The sequence below is a fragment of the Canis lupus genome, chromosome 15 (genome assembly GCF_003254725.2).
Source record: "Canis lupus dingo isolate Sandy chromosome 15, ASM325472v2, whole genome shotgun sequence".
Taxonomy (NCBI): domain Eukaryota; kingdom Metazoa; phylum Chordata; class Mammalia; order Carnivora; family Canidae; genus Canis; species Canis lupus.
The window spans coordinates 17,566,794-17,587,772 of NC_064257.1; the positions used below are offsets into that span (position 1 = coordinate 17,566,794).

The 20,979-nt window shown below is 39.6% G+C and overlaps 1 protein-coding gene and 1 pseudogene across 1 annotated transcript; both read left to right on the top strand.

Annotated features, from left to right (window-relative positions):
* Positions 1–1,777: 1,777 nt before the first annotated feature.
* Positions 1,778–2,728, top strand: LOC112654665 (olfactory receptor 11G2-like). Its single transcript, XM_025439247.3, has one exon. The coding sequence runs from the start codon at positions 1,793–1,795 to the stop codon at positions 2,726–2,728; it is 936 nt and encodes a 311-aa protein (XP_025295032.3). The 5' UTR covers positions 1,778–1,792.
* A 14,307-nt stretch (positions 2,729–17,035) lies between these two features.
* Positions 17,036–17,989, top strand: LOC112654283 (olfactory receptor 11H4-like; annotated as a pseudogene).
* Positions 17,990–20,979: the final 2,990 nt, after the last annotated feature.

Genomic DNA, 20,979 nt, shown 5'->3' on the forward strand with positions numbered 1-20,979 from the left:
AGTGTCCTCAGACACGAGTGAAGCTGGGACAGAGCAACTTTATTTGGGGGAGGGGGTGAAAGAAAAAAAAACATCCAAAATTTATTCTCCAACAAGACAGACAGCATCAGCAGGTAAAAACTACAGGGGTTACACTCTCTGTTGTCTGCTTCCAACTCCCCTTCTTAAATGATCCCTGTGTAGTCTCAGAAATTTTTGGAGACAAATGAATTTAAAGGCAGAAAAGGAAAAGACTTCTAGGAAATGGAAGTTCTTGTGCGTGAATCTAGCAGAGTCCATTAAACCCCATTCCAGTTTATATATGTTAAATAGAGTCGGGTAAGTCTGTGGACATTTTATCAGCACCAAAAATCCCCCTGCCATCAGAATCAGAAGATCCTGAGTTTAAAATGACCCAGAGAAGGTCTTAAAAAATATCTATTTATTAGGGCACCTGGGTGGCTCAGTGGTTGAGTGTCTGCCTTCAGTTCAGGTCATGATCCCCGAGTCCTGGGATCGAGTCCCACATCAGGCTCCCCACAGGGAGCCTGCTTCTCCCTTTGCTTGTGTCTCTGCCTCTGTATGTCTCTCACAAATAAATAAATAGACATCTTTCTAAAAATAATAAGTATTTACTGTGTTATAACTGCCCTAGTCTCATCCCTCTCCCAGCACCTGCACACACACAAATTGTATTCTTACTCAGTCCCAACTCTCTAAGCGCCCACACCAGTACCCGAGAAGGAGCGTGTGCTGGTTCTTTTACTCTTGGTCCTATAGTTTCCTCAGAACTTGACAACTCACAGTAAGAAATTCTTAGAAAAAAATAAAAATAAATAAAAATAAAAAAGAAATTCTTAGAAATTATTAAGAGTAGTAAGAAATTATTATTCCTTGTGCCTAATTTCAAAAAGCAAAATATGGATTTAATATAAAAGCAGGGGTGGGGGACACAGATTCTCTGTTGCTCAACCACTTTGTCTTGAGGTCATCCTAAGTAATTACTGAGGAATGGAATAAGATTTTAGCTTTGCATCCCCTACAAATCACCATTACTTAGAATTCCATGTTATTAATAATATCCATAGTTTGCATTATTAGACTAGAATTATATCTACAATAGTAGACTGGGAAAATTCATATCTCTTTTTCAGGTAAACACAGACCGGTTTCAACGTGGCCATTGACAATTTCCTCACGTTGGGCAACTGTGGATGGCCGTCTAAATTGCTCTTTTAACACAACAGGAACTAAGGCTAATTCCCTCCAGTTGGCTTGAGTGTTTTTTACACAAGAAATTGGTATATAATATTAAATTAATAATTTAATCATTTGGTTTTAAATAAGGCCAGTTTCAAAAATCATGTAAAAGAAGTCATTCAAAAACTTCCACGTTTGTGCTACATAACTTGTTTCTCAGTTTCTGCCACAAATGCAATGATGTCACCTCTTTAAAACTAGAAAAAAACTCCATTTTGTAAGAATAGGTAGGTAGGTCCATTTTGTAAGAATAGGTAGGTAGGTAGACAGAAACTCTATTAAATATAAGGTCTAATATAATCTTAAAACACCTCTACAACACTGTCCTTCAAGATCGTATCAATTCTAACCAAAGTTATCTTGAGGCCACAGTGAAAATGTCGATGAGAGTAAAAAGCAACCCAGTTCAGTACTTGTTTCAAAGAAAAAAATGTAACTATTAACATATAGGACTTTATTTTCTTTCCCAGGATGGTTTAAATATAACCTGGGCCCCCAGCTGTCCTTACACTGCCATCCAATAATGTAATCATCTGTTCACGCTCCCAGACCCATGAAAGTCTCCAGCACCACCAACACGTCCAGCACCATCTCCAGCTTCATCCTCCTGGGCTTCCCTTGCTCCAGGGAGGGGCAGCTCCTCCTCTTTGGGCTCTTCTCCGTTCTCTACCTCCTCACCCTCATGGGCAACGGGTCTATCATCTGTGCCGTGCGCTGGGACCAGAGACTCCACACTCCCATGTACATCTTGCTCGCCAACTTCTCCTTCCTAGAGATCTGGTACGTCACCTCGACTGTCCCCAACATGCTGGCCAACTTCCTCTCTGACACCAAGGTCATCTCCTTCTCCGGGTGCTTTCTCCAGTTCTACTTTTTCTTCTCCTTGGGTTCTACAGAATGTTTTTTCTTGGCTATTATGGCGTTTGATCGGTACCTTGCCATCTGCCGGCCTCTACACTACCCAACCATTATGACAGGACGTCTCTGCGCCAGGCTTGTGGTCAGTTGCTGGGTACTTGGTTTCTTCTGGTTCTTGATTCCCATCATCATCATCTCCCAAATGTCCTTCTGTGGATCCAGGATCATTGACCACTTCCTATGTGATCCAGGTCCTCTTCTAGCACTCACTTGCAAAAAAGCTCCTGTGGTAGAGCTTGTCTTCTCCACTCTAAGTCCTCTGCCCCTCATTATTCCCTTTCTCTTCATCATGGGATCCTACACTCTGGTCCTAAGAGCAGTCCTGAAAGTCCCTTCCACAGCTGGACGAAGAAAGGCTTTCTCCACCTGTGGGTCTCATCTGGCCGTGGTTTCACTGTTCTATGGCTCAGTGATGGTCATGTATGGGAGCCCAACATCTGAGCATGAAGCTGGAACACAGAAGATCGTCACTCTGTTTTATTCTGTAGTGACCCCACTCCTTAATCCTGTGATATACAGTCTTAGGAACAAAGATATGAAGCATGCCCTGAAGAAACTTCTGGGAATATAAAAAAGTGTTCATCAATAAAGGCTCTTGGGAAATTTGAGCCCAATATTATATTTAACTTATTTATAAAATTGTACTTAATTTATTTTCAGGTTAAAAAACTAGTTTTTTTATTTATTTGAATATAGTTGACATACAATATTACAATAGTTTGGGGTATATAATTTAGCAATTTGACAAGTTTATACGTTATGCTATGGTCATCACAAGTGCAGCTATCAAAAAAAAATTTTTTAAAGAAATAAGTGTAGCTATCATCTGTGTCATTATATCACTATTACACCGTCATTGATTGTATTCCTCATGCTCTGGCTTTTTATTCCTGCAACTTACTCCCCGCATAAGGGAAGGCCTGTATCTCCCTCTCATCTTCATTCATTTTGTCCAACCCTGTCCTCCTCCCCACTGGCAACCATTAGATTATTCTGCGTATTTATAAGTTTAATTCTGCTTTTTCTTTATTCATGCTTTAAAACACTATTTTAAAAAATAAAATAAAATAAAATACTATTTATGAGTGGGATCATATGGTGTTTTATCTTTCTCTGACTTATTTCACTTACCAAAATACTCTCGTGCTCGCTTTGGCAGTACATACACTTAGCAAAATACCTTCTATCTCCATCCATGTTGTCTCCAATGGCAAGATCCCACCCTTTTGCGGCCATGTAATGTTTATTCATTGTGCATATTTCCTTAGCCACTTGTCTGTTAATGGTTACTTAGGTTGCTCCATGTCTTGGCTGTTATAAATAATGCAGCAATATACATAGGGATGTGTATATCATTTTGAGTTGGTGTTTTCATTTCCCCTGGTTAAATATCCAAGAGTGGGATTACTAGATCATATGGTATTTCTATTGTTAAATTTTTGAGGAACCTCCATACTGTTTTCCATGGTGGCTGCACCAGTTTGCATCCCTGCCAACCGTGCATGAGGGCTCCTTTTTCTTCACATCCTTGCCAACAACACTCATCGTTTCTTGTGTTATTTATCATAGCCATTCTGACAGATGTGAGGTGACGTCATTGTGGTTTTGATTTGCATTGTCCCTGATGATTAGAGATGTTGAACATCAAAAAAAAAAAAACCTAGTTTTTTCCAATAATTATTCATCCTTGATCTGACCAAAAACCTCGAGCACCTATAAGCATGTATCTGCTGTTTACTTCTTCCCTTGGCTCTTGATTTCTCCTGTTTATTAGCATGCAATTTTTTAACATTGAAACTAAACATTATATTTCAAAAATTGTGAAGACAATTGGTGTAGTAAATCAACAGAGGTTCAGTTTTCTTGTAGCAGTACAAAAAAGTAGAGACAGATCATTTTGATCTCATTTAAGGACTATATTTAGGTATAAAAATAGCCTTGGTCAGTTTTGCCTGTTTCTGCAAGGCAACTCGTACTCCAGGAACACAGCCTTCTGAGTCTCACCCGCAAGCCTGGACAGTTCTCAGGGTCCCTACCCTGTAGTGCCCTGGCTTCCTACTCTGCACTCCGTGAACCCTGTGCTCCTAAAACCTCTGCTCAGTGCTTTACACTCCTACTCTTACCTTCTACTGTATTTCTTGGGCTCTCATCTTGCACATTAGTGGCTTAGAAATCAAAAAATGCCTTGAAGGGATATTGCATCATATTTGGACCCTCACTTCTCTGTGGTCTTCCTCTCTCCAGGGTTTGTTTCTCAAACTCCAGCTTCTCTAGTAGCCACAAACACCAAATCTTTTATCTCCTCAGCAGAGAAATCACTGCCTTCTGCAGAGACTTCACTCTTCCTTCCCTCCATTCTTTCCCACGCGCCTCCATATCCCCAGACGACACCGTCACCCAATGAATTGTCAAACGTCCTCAGGAAGAAGCACCCAAGGTGAGTGTGGAACTTGTTTCCTTGTCCTCCACTTCTGGGAATTGTGTCCTCTGAAGTCTTGCCTGTGCCGACTGTTCTCCAGTGACTCAAATGACGGTGTTGGGGCTTCTGTCCAGATTTCATGGTCACTTTTGGTGGAAAGGTTAGTGTGATACAAGCTTCTTAGTCACAACAATAACCAGAGAAATTCTTTTCTTTGCTTCAATCACATCTAAATTCCACGTGGTCTCACTTCCTTCACTTGCTGAACATGATCTTGTAGCAAAAATGCAGAGACAAGTGAGAGGCATGTGGGTACAGGGACCAGCATAAACACAAGTTTGGGGTACAGACCTTCTCTTCTTTTTATTGCAAGCACCTCTAGATTCCCAAAGAGAAGGGGAAGCAGTGGAGTCCTGCTTACAGTAAAATCAGAGGTAACACTAGAACCACAGGGAACAAATTTAGGCTTTTTTTTCTGTATAAGAGAAGCTCAGCAATTGTAGGTCACCAAAAATATTTACACAAGAGGTATATAGTCACTTGGACTAGTTTTCCTTGAACTCCCTCCTAGAACCTAAATGAAAGGTCACTTTAATATTGAAATGTCTTTACCAATTCAACGACTTGATCTGCAGATAAAGAAAATGAAGGTTGGGAATCAGGGGTGGCAGGTTGAGGATAATGGCTTTATTGGTAAAAAACAAAAATTGCCTATTCACCACCCTTTTAACTAGTTGCTTTTTTGTTACCAACTAATCCTATATTTCTGTCTTTAGGGCTTTTCAATTATTTTCCCAACAATAATTTAGGAAGTCTCAATCATTTGCCAGTTAAAGTTTCCTAACATACATAAAACTTGGGATGCGTGGGTGGCTCAGTGGTTGGGCGTCTGCCTTTGGCCCAGGGCATTTGGCGTCTGCCTTTGGCCCAGGGCATGATCCTGGAGTCCTGGGATCAAGTCCCACATCAGGCTCCCGGTGCATGGAGCCTGCTTCTCCCTCTGCCTATGTCTCTACCTCTCTCTCTCTCTCTCTCTCTCTCTGTGTGTCTCTCATGAATAAATAAATAAAATCTTTTAAAAAAATACATAAAACTCTATGAACAGTAAGAGAACAGAACAATATCCCAATAGGAAAATAAACAAAAGGATATAGACAACATGCAGGAAAGATTCTTAAACATATGGAAAGAGCACCAATTCATTCATAAAAAGATAAAGGTACAATAAGCCTATAATTGAATTTCATCTTTAACCCATCAGAGTGACAAAGATCAAGCAGTTTGATAAGCGCTGTGTGGCTGAGGATGGTGAAATGGCTTCTCTCGTGCTTGTTTGTGGAAGAATAAATTTCACAGGTTCTAAACAGCACAATTAGGCAACTTTGATCAAAATTTAGAAGACATACACCCTGCAACCCAGCAATCCAACTTCTAAGGTCCTCAGTAAAGAGATATTCTCACACATGTGGGAAATGATGAAAATATAAGAATATTCATTACAGTATTTCTTTAAGATTTATTTATTTATTTGTTCATGAGAGACACACACAGACAGGCAGAGACACAGGCAGAGGGAGGAGCAGGCTCCATGCAGGGAGCCGGATGTGGGACTCGACCCCGTTCTCCAGGATCAGGCCCTGGGCTGAAGGCGGCGCCAAACCGCTGAGCCACCCGGGCTGCCCTATTCATTACAGTATTGCAGCAATAGCAAAATGTTGAGAAAAATGTCAGTTCCTATTAATAGCAGACTAGTTAAATAAGCTACAGTTCAGTCATACAATGGAATACTGTCTTTGATCTTATAAAATGTGAAGTAGCTCGGGGATATGTAATATCATGTAATATCTCCAAGGTATATTTCGGGACCTATTATTATTTTTGAAGTATAGTTGACATCCAAGATATACCTGCTGAGTGAAGAAAGCAAGTTGAGTAGCTGAGTGTAACTACCTTTCATGTAAATGTATAAACTACCTCCTAAAGGAGATCTAGAAACTAATAACAGGGGTTGCTTCAGGTGAGGAGAATGAAACTGGACCACTTTCCAACACCATACACAAAAAATAAACTCAACATGGGTTAAAGACATAAATTTGAAACCTGAAGCCATAAATATCCTAAAAGAAAACATAAGCAGTAATTTCTTTGACATCAGTCATTAGTAACAATTTTCTAGATATGTCTCCTGAGGCAAGAGAAACAAAAACAAAAATAAACTATTGGGACTATGTCTAAATAAAAAGCTTTTGCACAGTGAAAGAAACCATCAGTAAGACAAAAAAATAACCTTCAGACATACAGATGGCCAACAGACACATGAAAAGATGTTCAACATCACTAATCATCAGGGAAATGCAAATTAAAACCATAATGAGATATCACCTTAGGTCCATCTATTGATATCACCTTAGATTTGTCAGAACAGCTAAAAAAAAAAAAAGATAAGAAATAACAAAGATTGGTGAGGATGTGGAGAAAAAGTAACCCTTGTGCACCATTGGTGGCCATGTAAATTGATATGACCAATTTGGAAAACAGTATGAGGGTTCCTCAAAAAGTTAATAATAGAAATACCATAGAATCCAATAATTCTAGTACTGGGTATTTACCCCAAAAACACTAATTCAAAAGATATATGTACCCTCCAGTGTTAATTGCAGCATTATGATAGCCAAGATAATGGAAGCAGCTTAAGTGTCTATCAATAAATGAATGGATCAAGAAGATGGGGGGCTGTATATTTATATATAATGGAATATTAGCCATAAAAAAGGATGAGATCTTGCCATTTGTGACAATGGATGGACCTAAAAGGTATTACGCTATGTGAAATAAGTCAGGCAGAGAAAATCAAATACCATATGATTTCACTTATGTGTGGAAGCTAAAAAGCAAAACACATGAATAGATAAAAAGCAGAATCAAATCTATGAATACAGAGAACAAACTGATGATGGCCAGAAAGGAGAAGAGTAGCAGGATGGGCAAAACGGGTGAAGGGGAATAGAAGACACAGGCTTCCGTTATGGAATGAGTAAGTGATGGAAATAAAAGGCACAGAATAGGGAATATAGTCAATGATGTTATCATAGTGTTGTATGATGACACGACAGCTACACCTACGGTGAGCATAGCATAACGTATTATTTGACAAGCACTGAGTACCCTATGAAATCACTGAATTGCTCGCTGTATTATACACCTGAAACAAATATAACACCATGTTGACCATACTGGAATTAAAATTTAAAAAATAAATAAAGTTGTTGAATCACTACATTGTCCCTGCAACTAACGTAACACTGGAGGTCAACTACAACTCGAAGTTAAAAATAAATAAATTAATATTTTTTAGGAAAAGAATATAAGTGCTTCTAGGAATTCCTCTGTAAGTCACTATATAACTAACTACTCCTAGAGAGTAATGAGCTCCCCAAAACAAAATGACTATAAAATATGACATGAATTAAAGTCCAAATTGAAATATTTTTTCAAAATTTTTAGGAGGGCACCTGGGAGGCTCAGTCAGGTAAGCCACTAACTCTTGATTTCAGCTCAGGTCATGATCTCGGGGCTGTGGGATTGAGCCCTACAACAGACTCCACACTGGGTGTTGGGGCTCCCTTGGGATTCTCTCTCCCTTTCCCTCTGCCCCTCCCTCCCAGTTCACATGCAAACATGTGCATGCTCTTTTTCTCTCTCTTTCAAATAATAATAATTAAAATAAAACAAAATCTGTAGTAAACACAAGTTTTTGTAATAGAAAGCTGGATACTTCAATCTACCATCCTGATAAGAATAAAGAAAAATACTGAATCTTTTAAATCTCTACACCAATGTGGGGCTTGAACTCACCACCGAGATCAAGAGTGGCATGCTCCACCTACCGAGCCAGCCAAGCACCCTGAAAGATACTGAATTTTAAAAATAATAATAAAACTTGAAAGTGCTGACAATATGGAGAGACAACATGAAACTGCTAGGTCAATTTTTTTTTTGGAAGTCTGAGTGGTAAGCACTAAAGTCATTCAAGTTCAGAATGCACTTGCCTAGGGCAGCCCGGGGGCCCAGCAGTTTGGCGCCACCTTCAGCCCAGGGCCTGGTCCTGGAGACCCGGGATCGAGTCCCACGTTGGGCTCCCTGCATGGAGACTGCTTCTCCCTCTGCCTGTGTCCCTGCCTCTCTCTCTCTCTCTCTCTCTCTTTCTCTGTCTCTCATGAGTAAATAAATAAAATCTTTAAAAAAAAAAAAGAATGCACTTGCCTATAGTTCAAATCCTTATGCATCATGGCAATGCCTGGCAGGAGAGATGGAGATGGGATCCTAGGGCTCACATGAAGTTGAGGGAACTTCATAGGGAACCCTTAGTGGTCTTTATCCTCAAGTAAGCATGAACCAGAACTAAACCTCACACCATTCAGAGAAAAACCAAAAATTACCATCCCTGGAAGTTTGTGGCCATGGTTCAGCTGTTGCTTGGATTTACGCATACCATTTCCTCCAATTGCCCCAATATATTGTCAGGCTATGGGAGAGGGGAGTGGGAACTTATTGTTCAATAGGTACAGAGTTTCAGTTTGGGATGATGAAAAAGTTCTGGAGATGGATGTTGTTGATGGTTGCGTTACAATGTGAATATATTTAATGCTTCAGGACTTTGTATCTTAAAATGGTTATCATGGGGGCACCGAGGTAGCTCAGTTGGTTAAGTGTCTGCCTTTGGCTTGGGGTCAGATCCCAGGGTCCTGGGGTTGAGCCCTAAGACCCTGCTCAGCGGGGGACCTGCTTCTCCCTCTCCCGCCTCCCGCGTGGGCTCTCACGCGGGTGCTATTTTGCTCTCAAATTAAAAATAAATGGTTAAAATGACCATTTTTATGCTATGCATATTTTACCACAATACAAAATATTGTAAAATCATGAAAAAGAGATAATAGAGGCAAAAGACATAAAAATACCTGAATTAAAAGGAGAAAACAAGAAAGAAGAAACAAAGAACACATAGGACAGACAGAAAACAGAGTCTGTTAGTAATTAAGGGCTGGAAGCAAAGATTTATGGAAGTGTGTGAAGAAAACACACTCCCAGGGTATAAACAATATACACGGTAAACATTTACTGTATTTCACAGTGAAAACTATTTCTCTTGAAAACAAAAAGAAATTCTCTAGAAATCCACGCAGACACCTCAGCACAGCCTTTACGACATTATTCCTGCCTTCACTCTGGGAGCCAATTGGACCCAAACTATGTAAAAACTGAATAAAGAAAGGATGTCGCACCGAAGAGTCCTGAGGGAGTCATAGACCCTCTCAAGGGGAGACCGAGGACTTGGCAATAGTCTCTAAGATGAAACCTTAATTGCCCCCCAGAGTCTCAACAATACACCCATCACCTTTGTTCATCTGTATCCTCATCTCGAAATCTCATGAGGTTTGCATCTCACTTCTTTCAGCTATTTTACAGCAAAATAGCCAATATATAAAATTCACCTGTTAATAAAAAATAAAATATAAAAAAATAAAAATAAATAAAATAATAATAAAATCCACCTGCTGATGTCCTCTGGTGAGAGAGACAAATGACAGATCTGTGTGCTGGGGGGCTGAGTTGCTTACACACGCCCCTGAAAACACCAATGGGCAACCGAGGCCCACAGCTCAAAGGCAGATGGCGGGTCTGTGCTGCCTTCACGGGCTCCCCCCTCGCCCCCAGAAGCACCCCCTGCCCTGACTGCAGCCCCATGGGCCCCGACACGTGGGGCAATCTTTACACCTCTCAAGTAGGGAGACCCCAGAGGATAGAAGTCAGGGGTGGCGGTGACGGTGGGGGTGGAGCACAATTTTTAAGAGTTTTTTCAAAAAGAGAAAAGGAGGCAAGCCGACCATTTCTGCCTGTGCTCACCTTTAACTTGAAGGTGTCTCTTTGGAGCATCCAGGATTCTCCAGGAGTTACTGGAAAGCTGGAGCCTGCAGTGCCTGGGGGCCTGGGGAGAGGGAGGGAGATTCAGGAAGGGAAGAAAGAGAGTGTCAGCGGTCACCTTTGTGTACCCCAGGACTTTCGGGTTCAGGCCCCTGTCTTGATTTCACATAAAGGAAGCAAAGGCATCCATGAGAAGATACGCCCAGCCTTCTCCACACTTGGCCCTATCATGAAGCGTAAGATCTCTCTCTGTCTAGGCATCACTGCATTTTTTTTCAAAGACGTCTGCAAATGGATGCCAGCTCCAGTAAAATCCCATTTTAGTATTAATACATTTTTGGAGACTTGTGTGGATTTTATGCCTCTTGGTATTTGATTTCACCCACAGTAACTCCAGTAATTTAATAATAAGTTGTGTTACATCAACTGTTGACTCCAGGACCCAGCTACTCAGATCTCCCTCAGTTTAATAATCCCTAAAACTTTCTGGCCTAATGATTCACAGAGGAATACCTCATTATTCAGAAATTTGATGAATTATATAACAATATTAGAAGATGTGGTTCAACAACTCATTTTCTAAATGCCCCAAGTTAAATATAATTTATTGCCCCTTAGCTCTTATGACAGCACCGGTAATGTGATGCCCTCGCTTTGACCATTGATTTCCTACATCTTGAATTGTTAACACTACCATGTTTTAATGTCTTCTTCCTTTTTATCAGATGAAGCTCTATGTTTTAAAGTGCCAGAATATATGAGAAAGTCAGTAAAATAAATCTGAGCAACCAAAGAGAGCTACCCATAGCTCTGCTGTGTGATGCACTGAAACTTAGTGACTTTTTTGTCAGTTTCTTAGATTCATTTAATATTGTTTTTCATTTAGGTTTTAAATCGTTATGCCAAAGAAAGCTTATCCTAATTACTTTGTAATCATAGTTGTTGGTAGTATTAACAATAGCTATGAATTTTTTCAGGTCTAATCTATTCCAGGAACTGTACCAGGCACATGTATTCAACAGTATTTGCACAAAAACTCTGAAAAATCAATGTTAACTTGCTGAAGAGCATCCAGTATGTCATATGGTATTTGATCCCAAATCAATGTGATATTATCATTTATTTTCCTTTAAATACAGTGATCTAAAGCCATGGAGTTATGTATTACTGGGTTGAGCCAATCAGTTGTGAACGTGCTCCAGCTATGGTGTGTCAGCACATAGATATCGCCAGAGGGTGAGCTCTTTCTTCCTCACCAAACCAGGTGCTTTCCTCCTAAAACCACATTCTCAGTTCTTTGTGATGAGGTCTATTTTTCTTCCTAGGTTATGTGTCTAGCCGCTCCACTCCATTACTGGACCGTTCAAACAAAGAAAGCTTTTACATTGATTTCCTTCATGCCTAGGATGGATTTGAGAGACACTTGTAGGGAAAATCAACAGGATGTGGTGACTGCCTACGGAAGGTGACAGAACTAGAAAATGCCTTGCCAAGGCATTTGCCAAGCTTCTGGCTCCGGCAAATGCTAAGAGTAGAGCCATTCACCAAGAAATGTATAAGGGGAGGAAGGGAGCTCTTCTAAAGGAAAAGACGGAATAAGAAGTATTGAGCAGAATGGTTGATTATAGATTTGAAAATATAAAAGAGGGCAAAGGACTAAGGGGATTATATTTAGAATGGACGCACATATGACAGGGATATGAGGCAAGAAGGGATTATACAGCACAGGTGTGATTGTGACCCCACTAAAAGTTCAGTCAGAGTCACTAAAACTCCATCTGATGATGCTCGGAGTGGGTGCTCAGTGATAGTTCATAACCTCAGTAGATTAGCTTTTAGGTGATAGGATGGCAAGTCTAAAATTTATTCAACCACTAATCCATTCAATACATGCCCACTATACACCATAAACTAAGTCAACTGAGAAGATAAATTAATGTCATTCATTAATTATAAGTTTTCAATCTAGAAAGAAACACATAAATACATCATTTAGTCATTATGGCACATGCTGTAGCAGAGACATAGATAACATTTATAGAAATATTAAATATGAATTTATCTTATAAAATTTTAAAAAATAAAGTTTAAAAATGAATGGATTAAGATGATATATATAAAAACATATATATGTTTTATAATATATAAAATATATATATATCATCTTAATCCATCCTATATATATATATATATATATATATATATATATATATAAAACAGAATATTACTCAGCTATCAAAAACAATGAAATCTTGGAGTACCTGGGCGGCTCAGTCACTTAAGTGTCTGTCTTGGCTCAGGTCATGATCTCAAGGTCCTGGAATTGAGCCCTGTCCTGGGCTCCCAGCTCAGTGGGAAGTCTGCTTCTCCCTCTGCTCCCCCCCCCCCCCTCGATTTGTGCTCTCCGTTTCTCTCTAATAAAATTTTTTTTAAAAGAGTGAAATAGGGATCCCTGGGTGGCGCAGCGGTTTAGCGCCTGCCTTCGCCCCAGGGCGCGATCCTGGAGACCGGGGATCGAAACCCACGTCGGGCTCCCGGTGCAAGGAGCCTGCTTCTCCCTCTGCCTATGTCTCTGCCTCTCTCTCTCTCTCTGTGTGTGTGACTATCATGAATAAATAAAAATTTTAAAAAAAAGAGTGAAATCTTGCCATTGGCAACACTGTGGATGAAACGAGAGTGTATTATGCTAAGCAAATATAAGTCAGAGAAAAACAAATACCATATGATTTCACTTACATGTGGAATTTAAGGGGAAAAAAAGATGAATAGGTGGGAAGGGAAAAAAGAGGTGGGGGAAGCAAACCATAAGAGACTCTTTTTTTTAAGATTTTATTTATTTATTCATGAGAGACACACAGAGAGAGAGGCAGAGACACAGGCAGAGGGAGAAGCAGGCTCCCTGCGGGGAACCTGATGTGGGTCTTGGTCTGGGGACCCCAGGTCACGCCCTGGGCCGAAGGCAGGTGCTAAACTGCTGAACCTCCCAGGGATTCCCCCCCATAAGAGACTCTTAATGATAGAGGATATACTGAGATTTGATGGAGGGAAGCGAGTGAGGGATGGGCTAAATGGGTGATAGCTAGTAAGGAGGGCACTTGTGAGCATTGGTTGTTCTATGTAAGTGATGAATCACTAAAGTCTACTCATGAAACTAATATTATACTCTACGTTAACTAACTAAAATTTAAAAATTTTTAAAAAGAAAGCTTAAAAAGGAATTTATCTTATTAATAACAGGGTTTTGACTTGACAGGGCAAGACATATGATCACATGATCTCTCTTCTTTGCAAAATCTAAAAAACAAAACAAATACATCAGACCTATAAATGCAGGGAAAAAACTGATGGTTCCGAGAGGGGACGGTAGGGCACATGGGTAAAGGAGAGTAGAGGATACAGTGTTCCAGTTATGGAAGGAGTAAATCATGGGAATAAAAGTCACAGCATAGGAATGTAGCCAATGGTATTGTAATAACATTGTATGGTGACAGATGGCAGCTACACTGGTGGTGAGCAAGGCCTGACATATAAAGCTGTTGAATCATGTACACCTGAAACTAATGTAACATTGCACATTAAATACACTCGGATAAAAAACTTAGTTTTTAAATAGAGTTTTGACCTGATGACTTTAGTGATGACATCAAAAACATACCTAAAATCTTGATCATCAAAAACTAAGACCATAGATTGATTAGTCTAATTATTAATTTTAATCATTATAAGCTCACTGTATGTGTCAAATATATTAATAATAAAAATGTTACAAATTAATAATTATATATTAATAATAAGAATATGATATAGTGCTTATTATAATACAAAATATTGGTAACAAACTATCACTAGGAAGTTCATTAAATCTATGGAAGACAATGTAGCCACTGAACAGATCATATAGAGCTATATATTTTTAAATTTTAATTGAAGCATGGTTGGCATACATTAGTTTCAAGCATACAACATAATTTAACAACCATGTAAATTATAAAATGCTCAGGACCATAAGGATAGTTACCATCTGTCGCCATACACATTATTACAATATTATTGACTATATTCCTTATGCTGTACTTTTCACCTTGTGACTTATTTTATAACTATAAATGTATGTATTTTACTCTTCTTCACTTATATTGCCTTTTCTCTAACCCCCTCCACACTGGCAGCTATCAGTTTGCTCTCTATGAATCTGTTTCTATTTTTTATTTTTGTTGTTCTTTGTTTTTTAGATTTCACGTACATTTGAAATCATATGGTATTTGTCTTTCTCTCACTTATCCCACTTAGCATAATACCCTCAAGGTCCATCCATGTTGTCTCAAATGGCAAGACTTCATTTTTTTATGGCTGAGGAATATTCCATTGTGTGTATAAACCACATTTCTTAATCCATTCATCTACTGATGGATGCAGTTAGCTTCCATATCTTGGCTGTTACAGTGTTGCAATAAATATAGGGGTGCATATATCTTTCCAAAGTACCATTTTTGTTTTCTTCAGGTGAACACTTAGAAGTGGAATTACTAGATTATATGGAGTAGAGCTATATTTTAAACATGGAAAAAAGACTGAAGTTTATTAAGTCTTAAAAACAAGTTATAAAAGAGCATATTTTTTAAAATTCCATTTTAATTTTTAAAGAAAAGAAGGATGCAATTCTCCAAAGAGTTAAAATTCATTTTTTCTAGGAAGTGGGGTTGTTTGGGAGGGGTTTTTTGTGTGTGTCTGTTTCTCTATTTTTCATATTCTTAATTATTTTAAATAAATATTTTCATTTTGAAAGTAAATTTTAGTTTTGGCAAGGTAAATTTAGTACTTATAGCATTTGTAGCATTAATAAACTGAAATAACAAGACATAAGCATTTTAGATTGTTTGAAATGTATTGAATAACTTAATGTTTAAAAAAATCCTTGCAGTTGGAGAAAGCTTACTGAATATTTTCACGTATGTTTTGTGTATAACCAAAATGAAAGAAAATATAATTTATGTTCAGTAAGAAGAATTGACCTTTTGCAACATTTAGAGCTATGTTATGTTTGTTTAACTTTTGAAAACTGACCTTTCCCAGCTTACGAAGATCCTGTGTTTCCTGCAGGTGGGCAGGTGAGGTTATGGTCAGAAATGCTGAAACCCATCATGCATGATATGTGGACAACATAAGAATGAATCTTTCCAAGTAGTTGAACCATATATTTGAAACTGGGGGTTTTTTTTCAAATTGTTTACTTTATTTTTTTTAATTTATTTTTTATTGGTGTTCAATTTACTAACATACAGAATAACCCCCAGTAACTTCTTGCAAGATACATCCACGAAGGCAAAAGAAACAAAAGCAAAAATGAACTATTGGGACTTCATCAAGATAAGAAGCTTTTGCACAGCAAAGGATATAGTCAACAAAACTCAAAGACAACCTATAGAATGGGAGAAGATATTTGCAAATGACATATCAGATAAAGGGCTAGTTTCCAAGATCTATAAAGAACTTATTAAACTCAACACCAAAGAAACAAACAATCCAATCATGAAATGGGCAAAAGACATGAACAGAAATTGTTTACTTTAATGAGAGATTTATGGTAAATGACATAAAACACCACATTTGTTTAAAATAGTGAAGACTCAATTGACAAATTATGTGAGTTTAAAAGCATCAACTCAATTCAAGTAATATTCCGAGGTCATTATTATTCCCCACTCTCCAGAAAAATATTACTATGACCTTTCCTCTTGGTTTCTATGCTAAAATTTGTCAATTGTTGTCATTCATTATGCGAGAAAATTATTCTTGTGCAAAAAGCTCAGAGACTATGAACGGACATTCATAGACCTAGTGTATCTGAGACATCAAGCACTTTCTACTTGGGGTGAGATGTAAAAAAAAAAAAAGTTATTCCACTCTTAATTATTGACTAAAAAAATAACACAGACTAAAAACTGTTCTATTAGAAATAATTAACTATGGGTAGGAAAAGACATACCAGCTGATAACCATTTTACAGCCTTTAACAGAGGGTAATACTCTGAGTTTCCAAAATCTCAAAGGGAAGAGAGTATTTTCCTTAAAAAAAAAAAATTATTTGTATATTTGAGAGAGAGAGAGAGCAAGAGAAAGACCATGAGTAGGGGGAGGAGCAAGGAGAGAGGGAGAAGCAGACTCCCCACCAAGCAGGAAGCTTGACATGGGGCTGGATCCTAGGACCCTGAGATCATGACCAGAGTGGAAGGCAGATGCCTAGCCAACTGAGCCACTCAGGTGCCCCAAGATTACTTTTCTTTTAAACCTAACCCCAGTGATAAAGAAAATCCAAATAATGTAAATATTCCATTGTTATGAACCCAAGATTATTGAAATCTGGGATCATCAGGATTGTTGATTGGTTACTTTTAAATAAGAGCTGGGAGCTAATGGATGGGTTATTCCAAACTAACTGCCAAATAGCCAACATACACACCTTGTGTAGGTTTCCTATACAAGTTTTTCAGGAAATAAAATACCTTGTATAATCGTGTTTTCTGTCCCCCTGCAGCCCTGGAATTCATGAACAATTCAGAGACAAGCACTGTGGCTGAATTTGTCCTCTTAGGCTTCACTGGTTGTCAGGAATTGCAAAGTTTCCTTTTCTCGTTGTTCTTTGGGATCTATATATTTACCATAATGGGAAACGGGACCATTGTCTGTGCTGTGATGCTGGATCAACGGCTCCATACTCCGATGTATATTCTCCTAGGGAACTTCGCTTTCCTCAAAATCTTGTACGTTATGTCCACGGTACCCAGGATGCTAGCCAATTTCCTCTCGGAGACAAAAACCATCTCCTTTGTTGGCTGTTTCCTCCAGTTATATTTTTTTACTTCCCTTGGTACAAGTGAAACCTATTTCCTCTGCATCATGGCGTACGATCAGTACCTGGCTATCTGCCATCCACTGCACTACTCAACCACCATGACTCAACAATTCTGCTATATCTTGATGTCTCTTTCCTGGGCATTGGGGTTTCTTAGTTACTCTGTCTCCACCGTACAGCTCTCTCAATTGCCTTTCTGTGGACCCAACACCATTGATCACTTTGTGTGTGACATGGACCCACTGATGGCTCTGTCCTGTGCCCCAAATCTAGTCATGGAGATCATCCTCTATATCCTAAGCTCCCTCATTATCATCCTCACACTTCTGTACATTCTTGGCTCTTATACTTTTTTACTGATAGTTGTGTTAAAAGTGCCTTCAGCTGCTGGCCGGCAAAGGGCCTTCTCCACCTGTGGATAACATCTGACAGTGGTATGCTTATTCTTTGGGGCCCTTTTGGCAATGTATGTGAGCCCCACAGCTGATAACCCAGCTGAAGTTCAGAAGATTTTGACTTTGTTCTATTCCATGGTGACTCCCTTCTTAAACCCTCTGATTTACAGTTTATGAAACAAGGAAATGAAGGTTGCACTAAAAAAAAATCCTGAGGATAGAATGAGCATGTTTATGTATCTATGAGACCAAGCAAATCAATGTCCAAACATGAAAGATTAATTAAGAAAGACTTGATTTACTGCTACTAATTCTACAGTGCACATTTTAAAGAAAATATTTCTCAGTGGAGACCCTCAATGTTTTATTCTTCAGCCAACCTGGTAGAGATAAACCATAGCTGATTCATTTTACATTCCAAATGTAACAATATTTTCAAAATGGATAACTCCAGTAGGCAGTGATTATAAGGGCATCATACCATACTATTGCATACTGTTTAGTTTTGGTTATTGGGAAACAGCAGTAGAAGGTAGAACAATGGTAGTTACCCCAGGTGCTCAGTCTTGGTGTACTCAAGGCATTGCTCAAAACAGTCCAATATTTTTTAAAGTGAATAAAGAATCTAATTTAAATGCCTAATGGATACATACTTAGAGGATTTAATAACAGAATGACTTTCTTATCCCTTGGCTCTGCATGGTTGAGAGTCTTCCAGGTTAGAGACAAAGTTTCATGTTTATATAAGTGATACATATCCTAGCATTAAATAAAGTGGTAGTAATTCTTTCAACAAAAGGTTCATTCTATTTTCTATGTTCTAAGCACTCTTCAGTACCAGAGATACACCATGATTAAAATGTTGAAAAACCACTATCCATGTGGAGTTTTCTTTCCAGTGGAGGACAGACAACTGAAAAAATAAGTACAATATATAGCATGCCAAAAAAGTGATAGACACTATGGAGGAAGGTGAGTGAGGAGAGGAAGTATGGGACAAAGGGTTAAAATTTTAAATAAATTATCATCAGGGAAGGCCACATGAAGGCGGCAGCATTTAAGCAAAAGCTTGAGACAATAAGAGAATGAGCCATGTAGACACCTGAGGCAAGAGCATTCCAGGAAGAGGGAAATAGGTTCTCTATAAGATTCCAAGGAAGAATTATGTTCAAGTAACAGCAAGGAGGTAGATTTGTCAGAAGTAGAGAGATTAAGGGGATAAGCTTTACAGGAATTGAAGATAAAGTCAGAGAGAATGATTGAAGGGCCAAAGTGTGCAGAACCTTGTACACCATATTAAGAACTTTTAATTCTGACTGAGATGGGAAGCTTTTGGAGACTTTTGAGCAGCAGAGTAACATAATCCCATTTATATTATAACAGTTTCGTGGACAATAGAGAGAGGCATGGCCATTTTAGAACTCTAATTTCTAGTTGTCAAATAAAAAGGTCTATTTTTAAAGGAATTTGTATCTGTAATCTGTCCTTGAGGATACATAGTTGGGGAGAGGGAAAAGCCAGGGAGCTCCTTTGCTCAAAATGAATGAAAGTCCTCCTAGATTCTAAGAAACAAACTTCTAATTCCGGAATGATGTTTTCACAACAATCGTAAGAGATAACAGAGAGGAGTGCTTAGGATGATGGTGGAGTAGGAGGACTCTGACCTCATCCTGTCCATGTTGACAACTAGATAGAATCTACATTCAAGTCAATAAACTGGAGAGCAATACAAAGACTGTCAGAAAAAACTCCACAACTAAATATAGAGAAGCTGCTGCAACTGAAAGGTTAGGAAAGTCAGAAAGGCAGAGGAAGGCTGCTTGTTGGAGGGAGGGAGCCATGCCCATGGGAAGAGATAGAAATGGGCCCTCATACCAGGAAGGTCACATGAGGAAGACTAATCCCCATAATGTTTAGTTTTGAAAACCAAAGTGGCTGAACTTCATAAGTTTGTAAAACCAGTGGGACTTGGAGCCTGGAGTTTTAAAAGTCAGCTAACCCAACACTGGGGGAGCTGGGAGGGGACTGACAGCTAAGCTGCTGCCCTTAAGGGGCTGGCAGCCTGCATAGACAGGCAACACAAAAACAGCAGTTTACATAATGGGGGGAGGGGCAGTGGTTGCTTATGGAAGACAGTTCTGAGCTACCTTCAGGAGGCAGGGCCGCACAGACACTAGTAGCCTCAGCCCAGGGCTCAGAGCAATGTTATTAATGCTGCACAGGCCACTCACCTAGCAGCCAGGTACTCAGATGCCACTGCACGGGGCCCAGATGACCCACTGTGCCCACTTGTGTGTCCCCAGCCACCACCAAAGTGCCCACATACAGGGGCACAGCCGCCGCTGCACACAGTGCCAGCTGCCACACTCCTACACATCCCCAGCGACTGTCACACACCCAGGCAGCTGCACTCACCCATCTTCATAGGCCATGCCCAGTCTCACATCCCAACCGCCCCTGCATGCAGCCTCCAGCCACCACAGTGCCTCAGAGAATCCAACACAGGACTGGTGGTCCAGCATGAATTTTGCTAACACAACCACCCTTCAGCCAAGTTCCCTGGCAGGCAACTCCCTCACATCTGGCCCACACGGGTCCCACTAACAGCACAGAAAACTGGCGCAGCTCACGATAGGAGAGTCAGTGCAGAGAACTTCAGTGAAAGGCAACGTGACTCAGACACAACAGCAGGGCATAAGCGACACGTATAAGGTACTGTCCTGAAGTGCCAGGTTCTGGTAAACTGTTCATTGCAGGGCACTCCAGGGCCTTTTCTTCATAAAGTCACTACTTTCTTTTTTAAGATTTTTATTTTATTTATTCATGACAGACACAGAGAGAGAGGCAGAGACCCAGGCAGAGGGAGAAGCAGGCTCCATGCAGGGAGCCCGAGGCGGGACTCGATCCCGGGTCTCCAGGATCATGCCCTGGGCCGAAGGCAGCGCTAAACCGCTGAGCCACTGGGGCTGCCCAAAAGTCACTACTTTTAAAAGCAAAAAACATGCCTGACTTTCCCTGCATGGAGCCTGCTTCTCCCTCTGCCTGTGTCTCTGTCTCTCTATCTCTCTCTCTCTCTCTCTCTCATGAATAAATAAATAAAATCTTTGGAAAAAAAAAAGAACAGACAAAAAGTAAATGTATATGTGGAGGCCGAGAAAATCAAGGCCATTCCACCTCAAGTTTAGCGTTGGCACAAGTACAGCAGTCCCAGGCCCCTGGGAATAAGAACTGAGCTT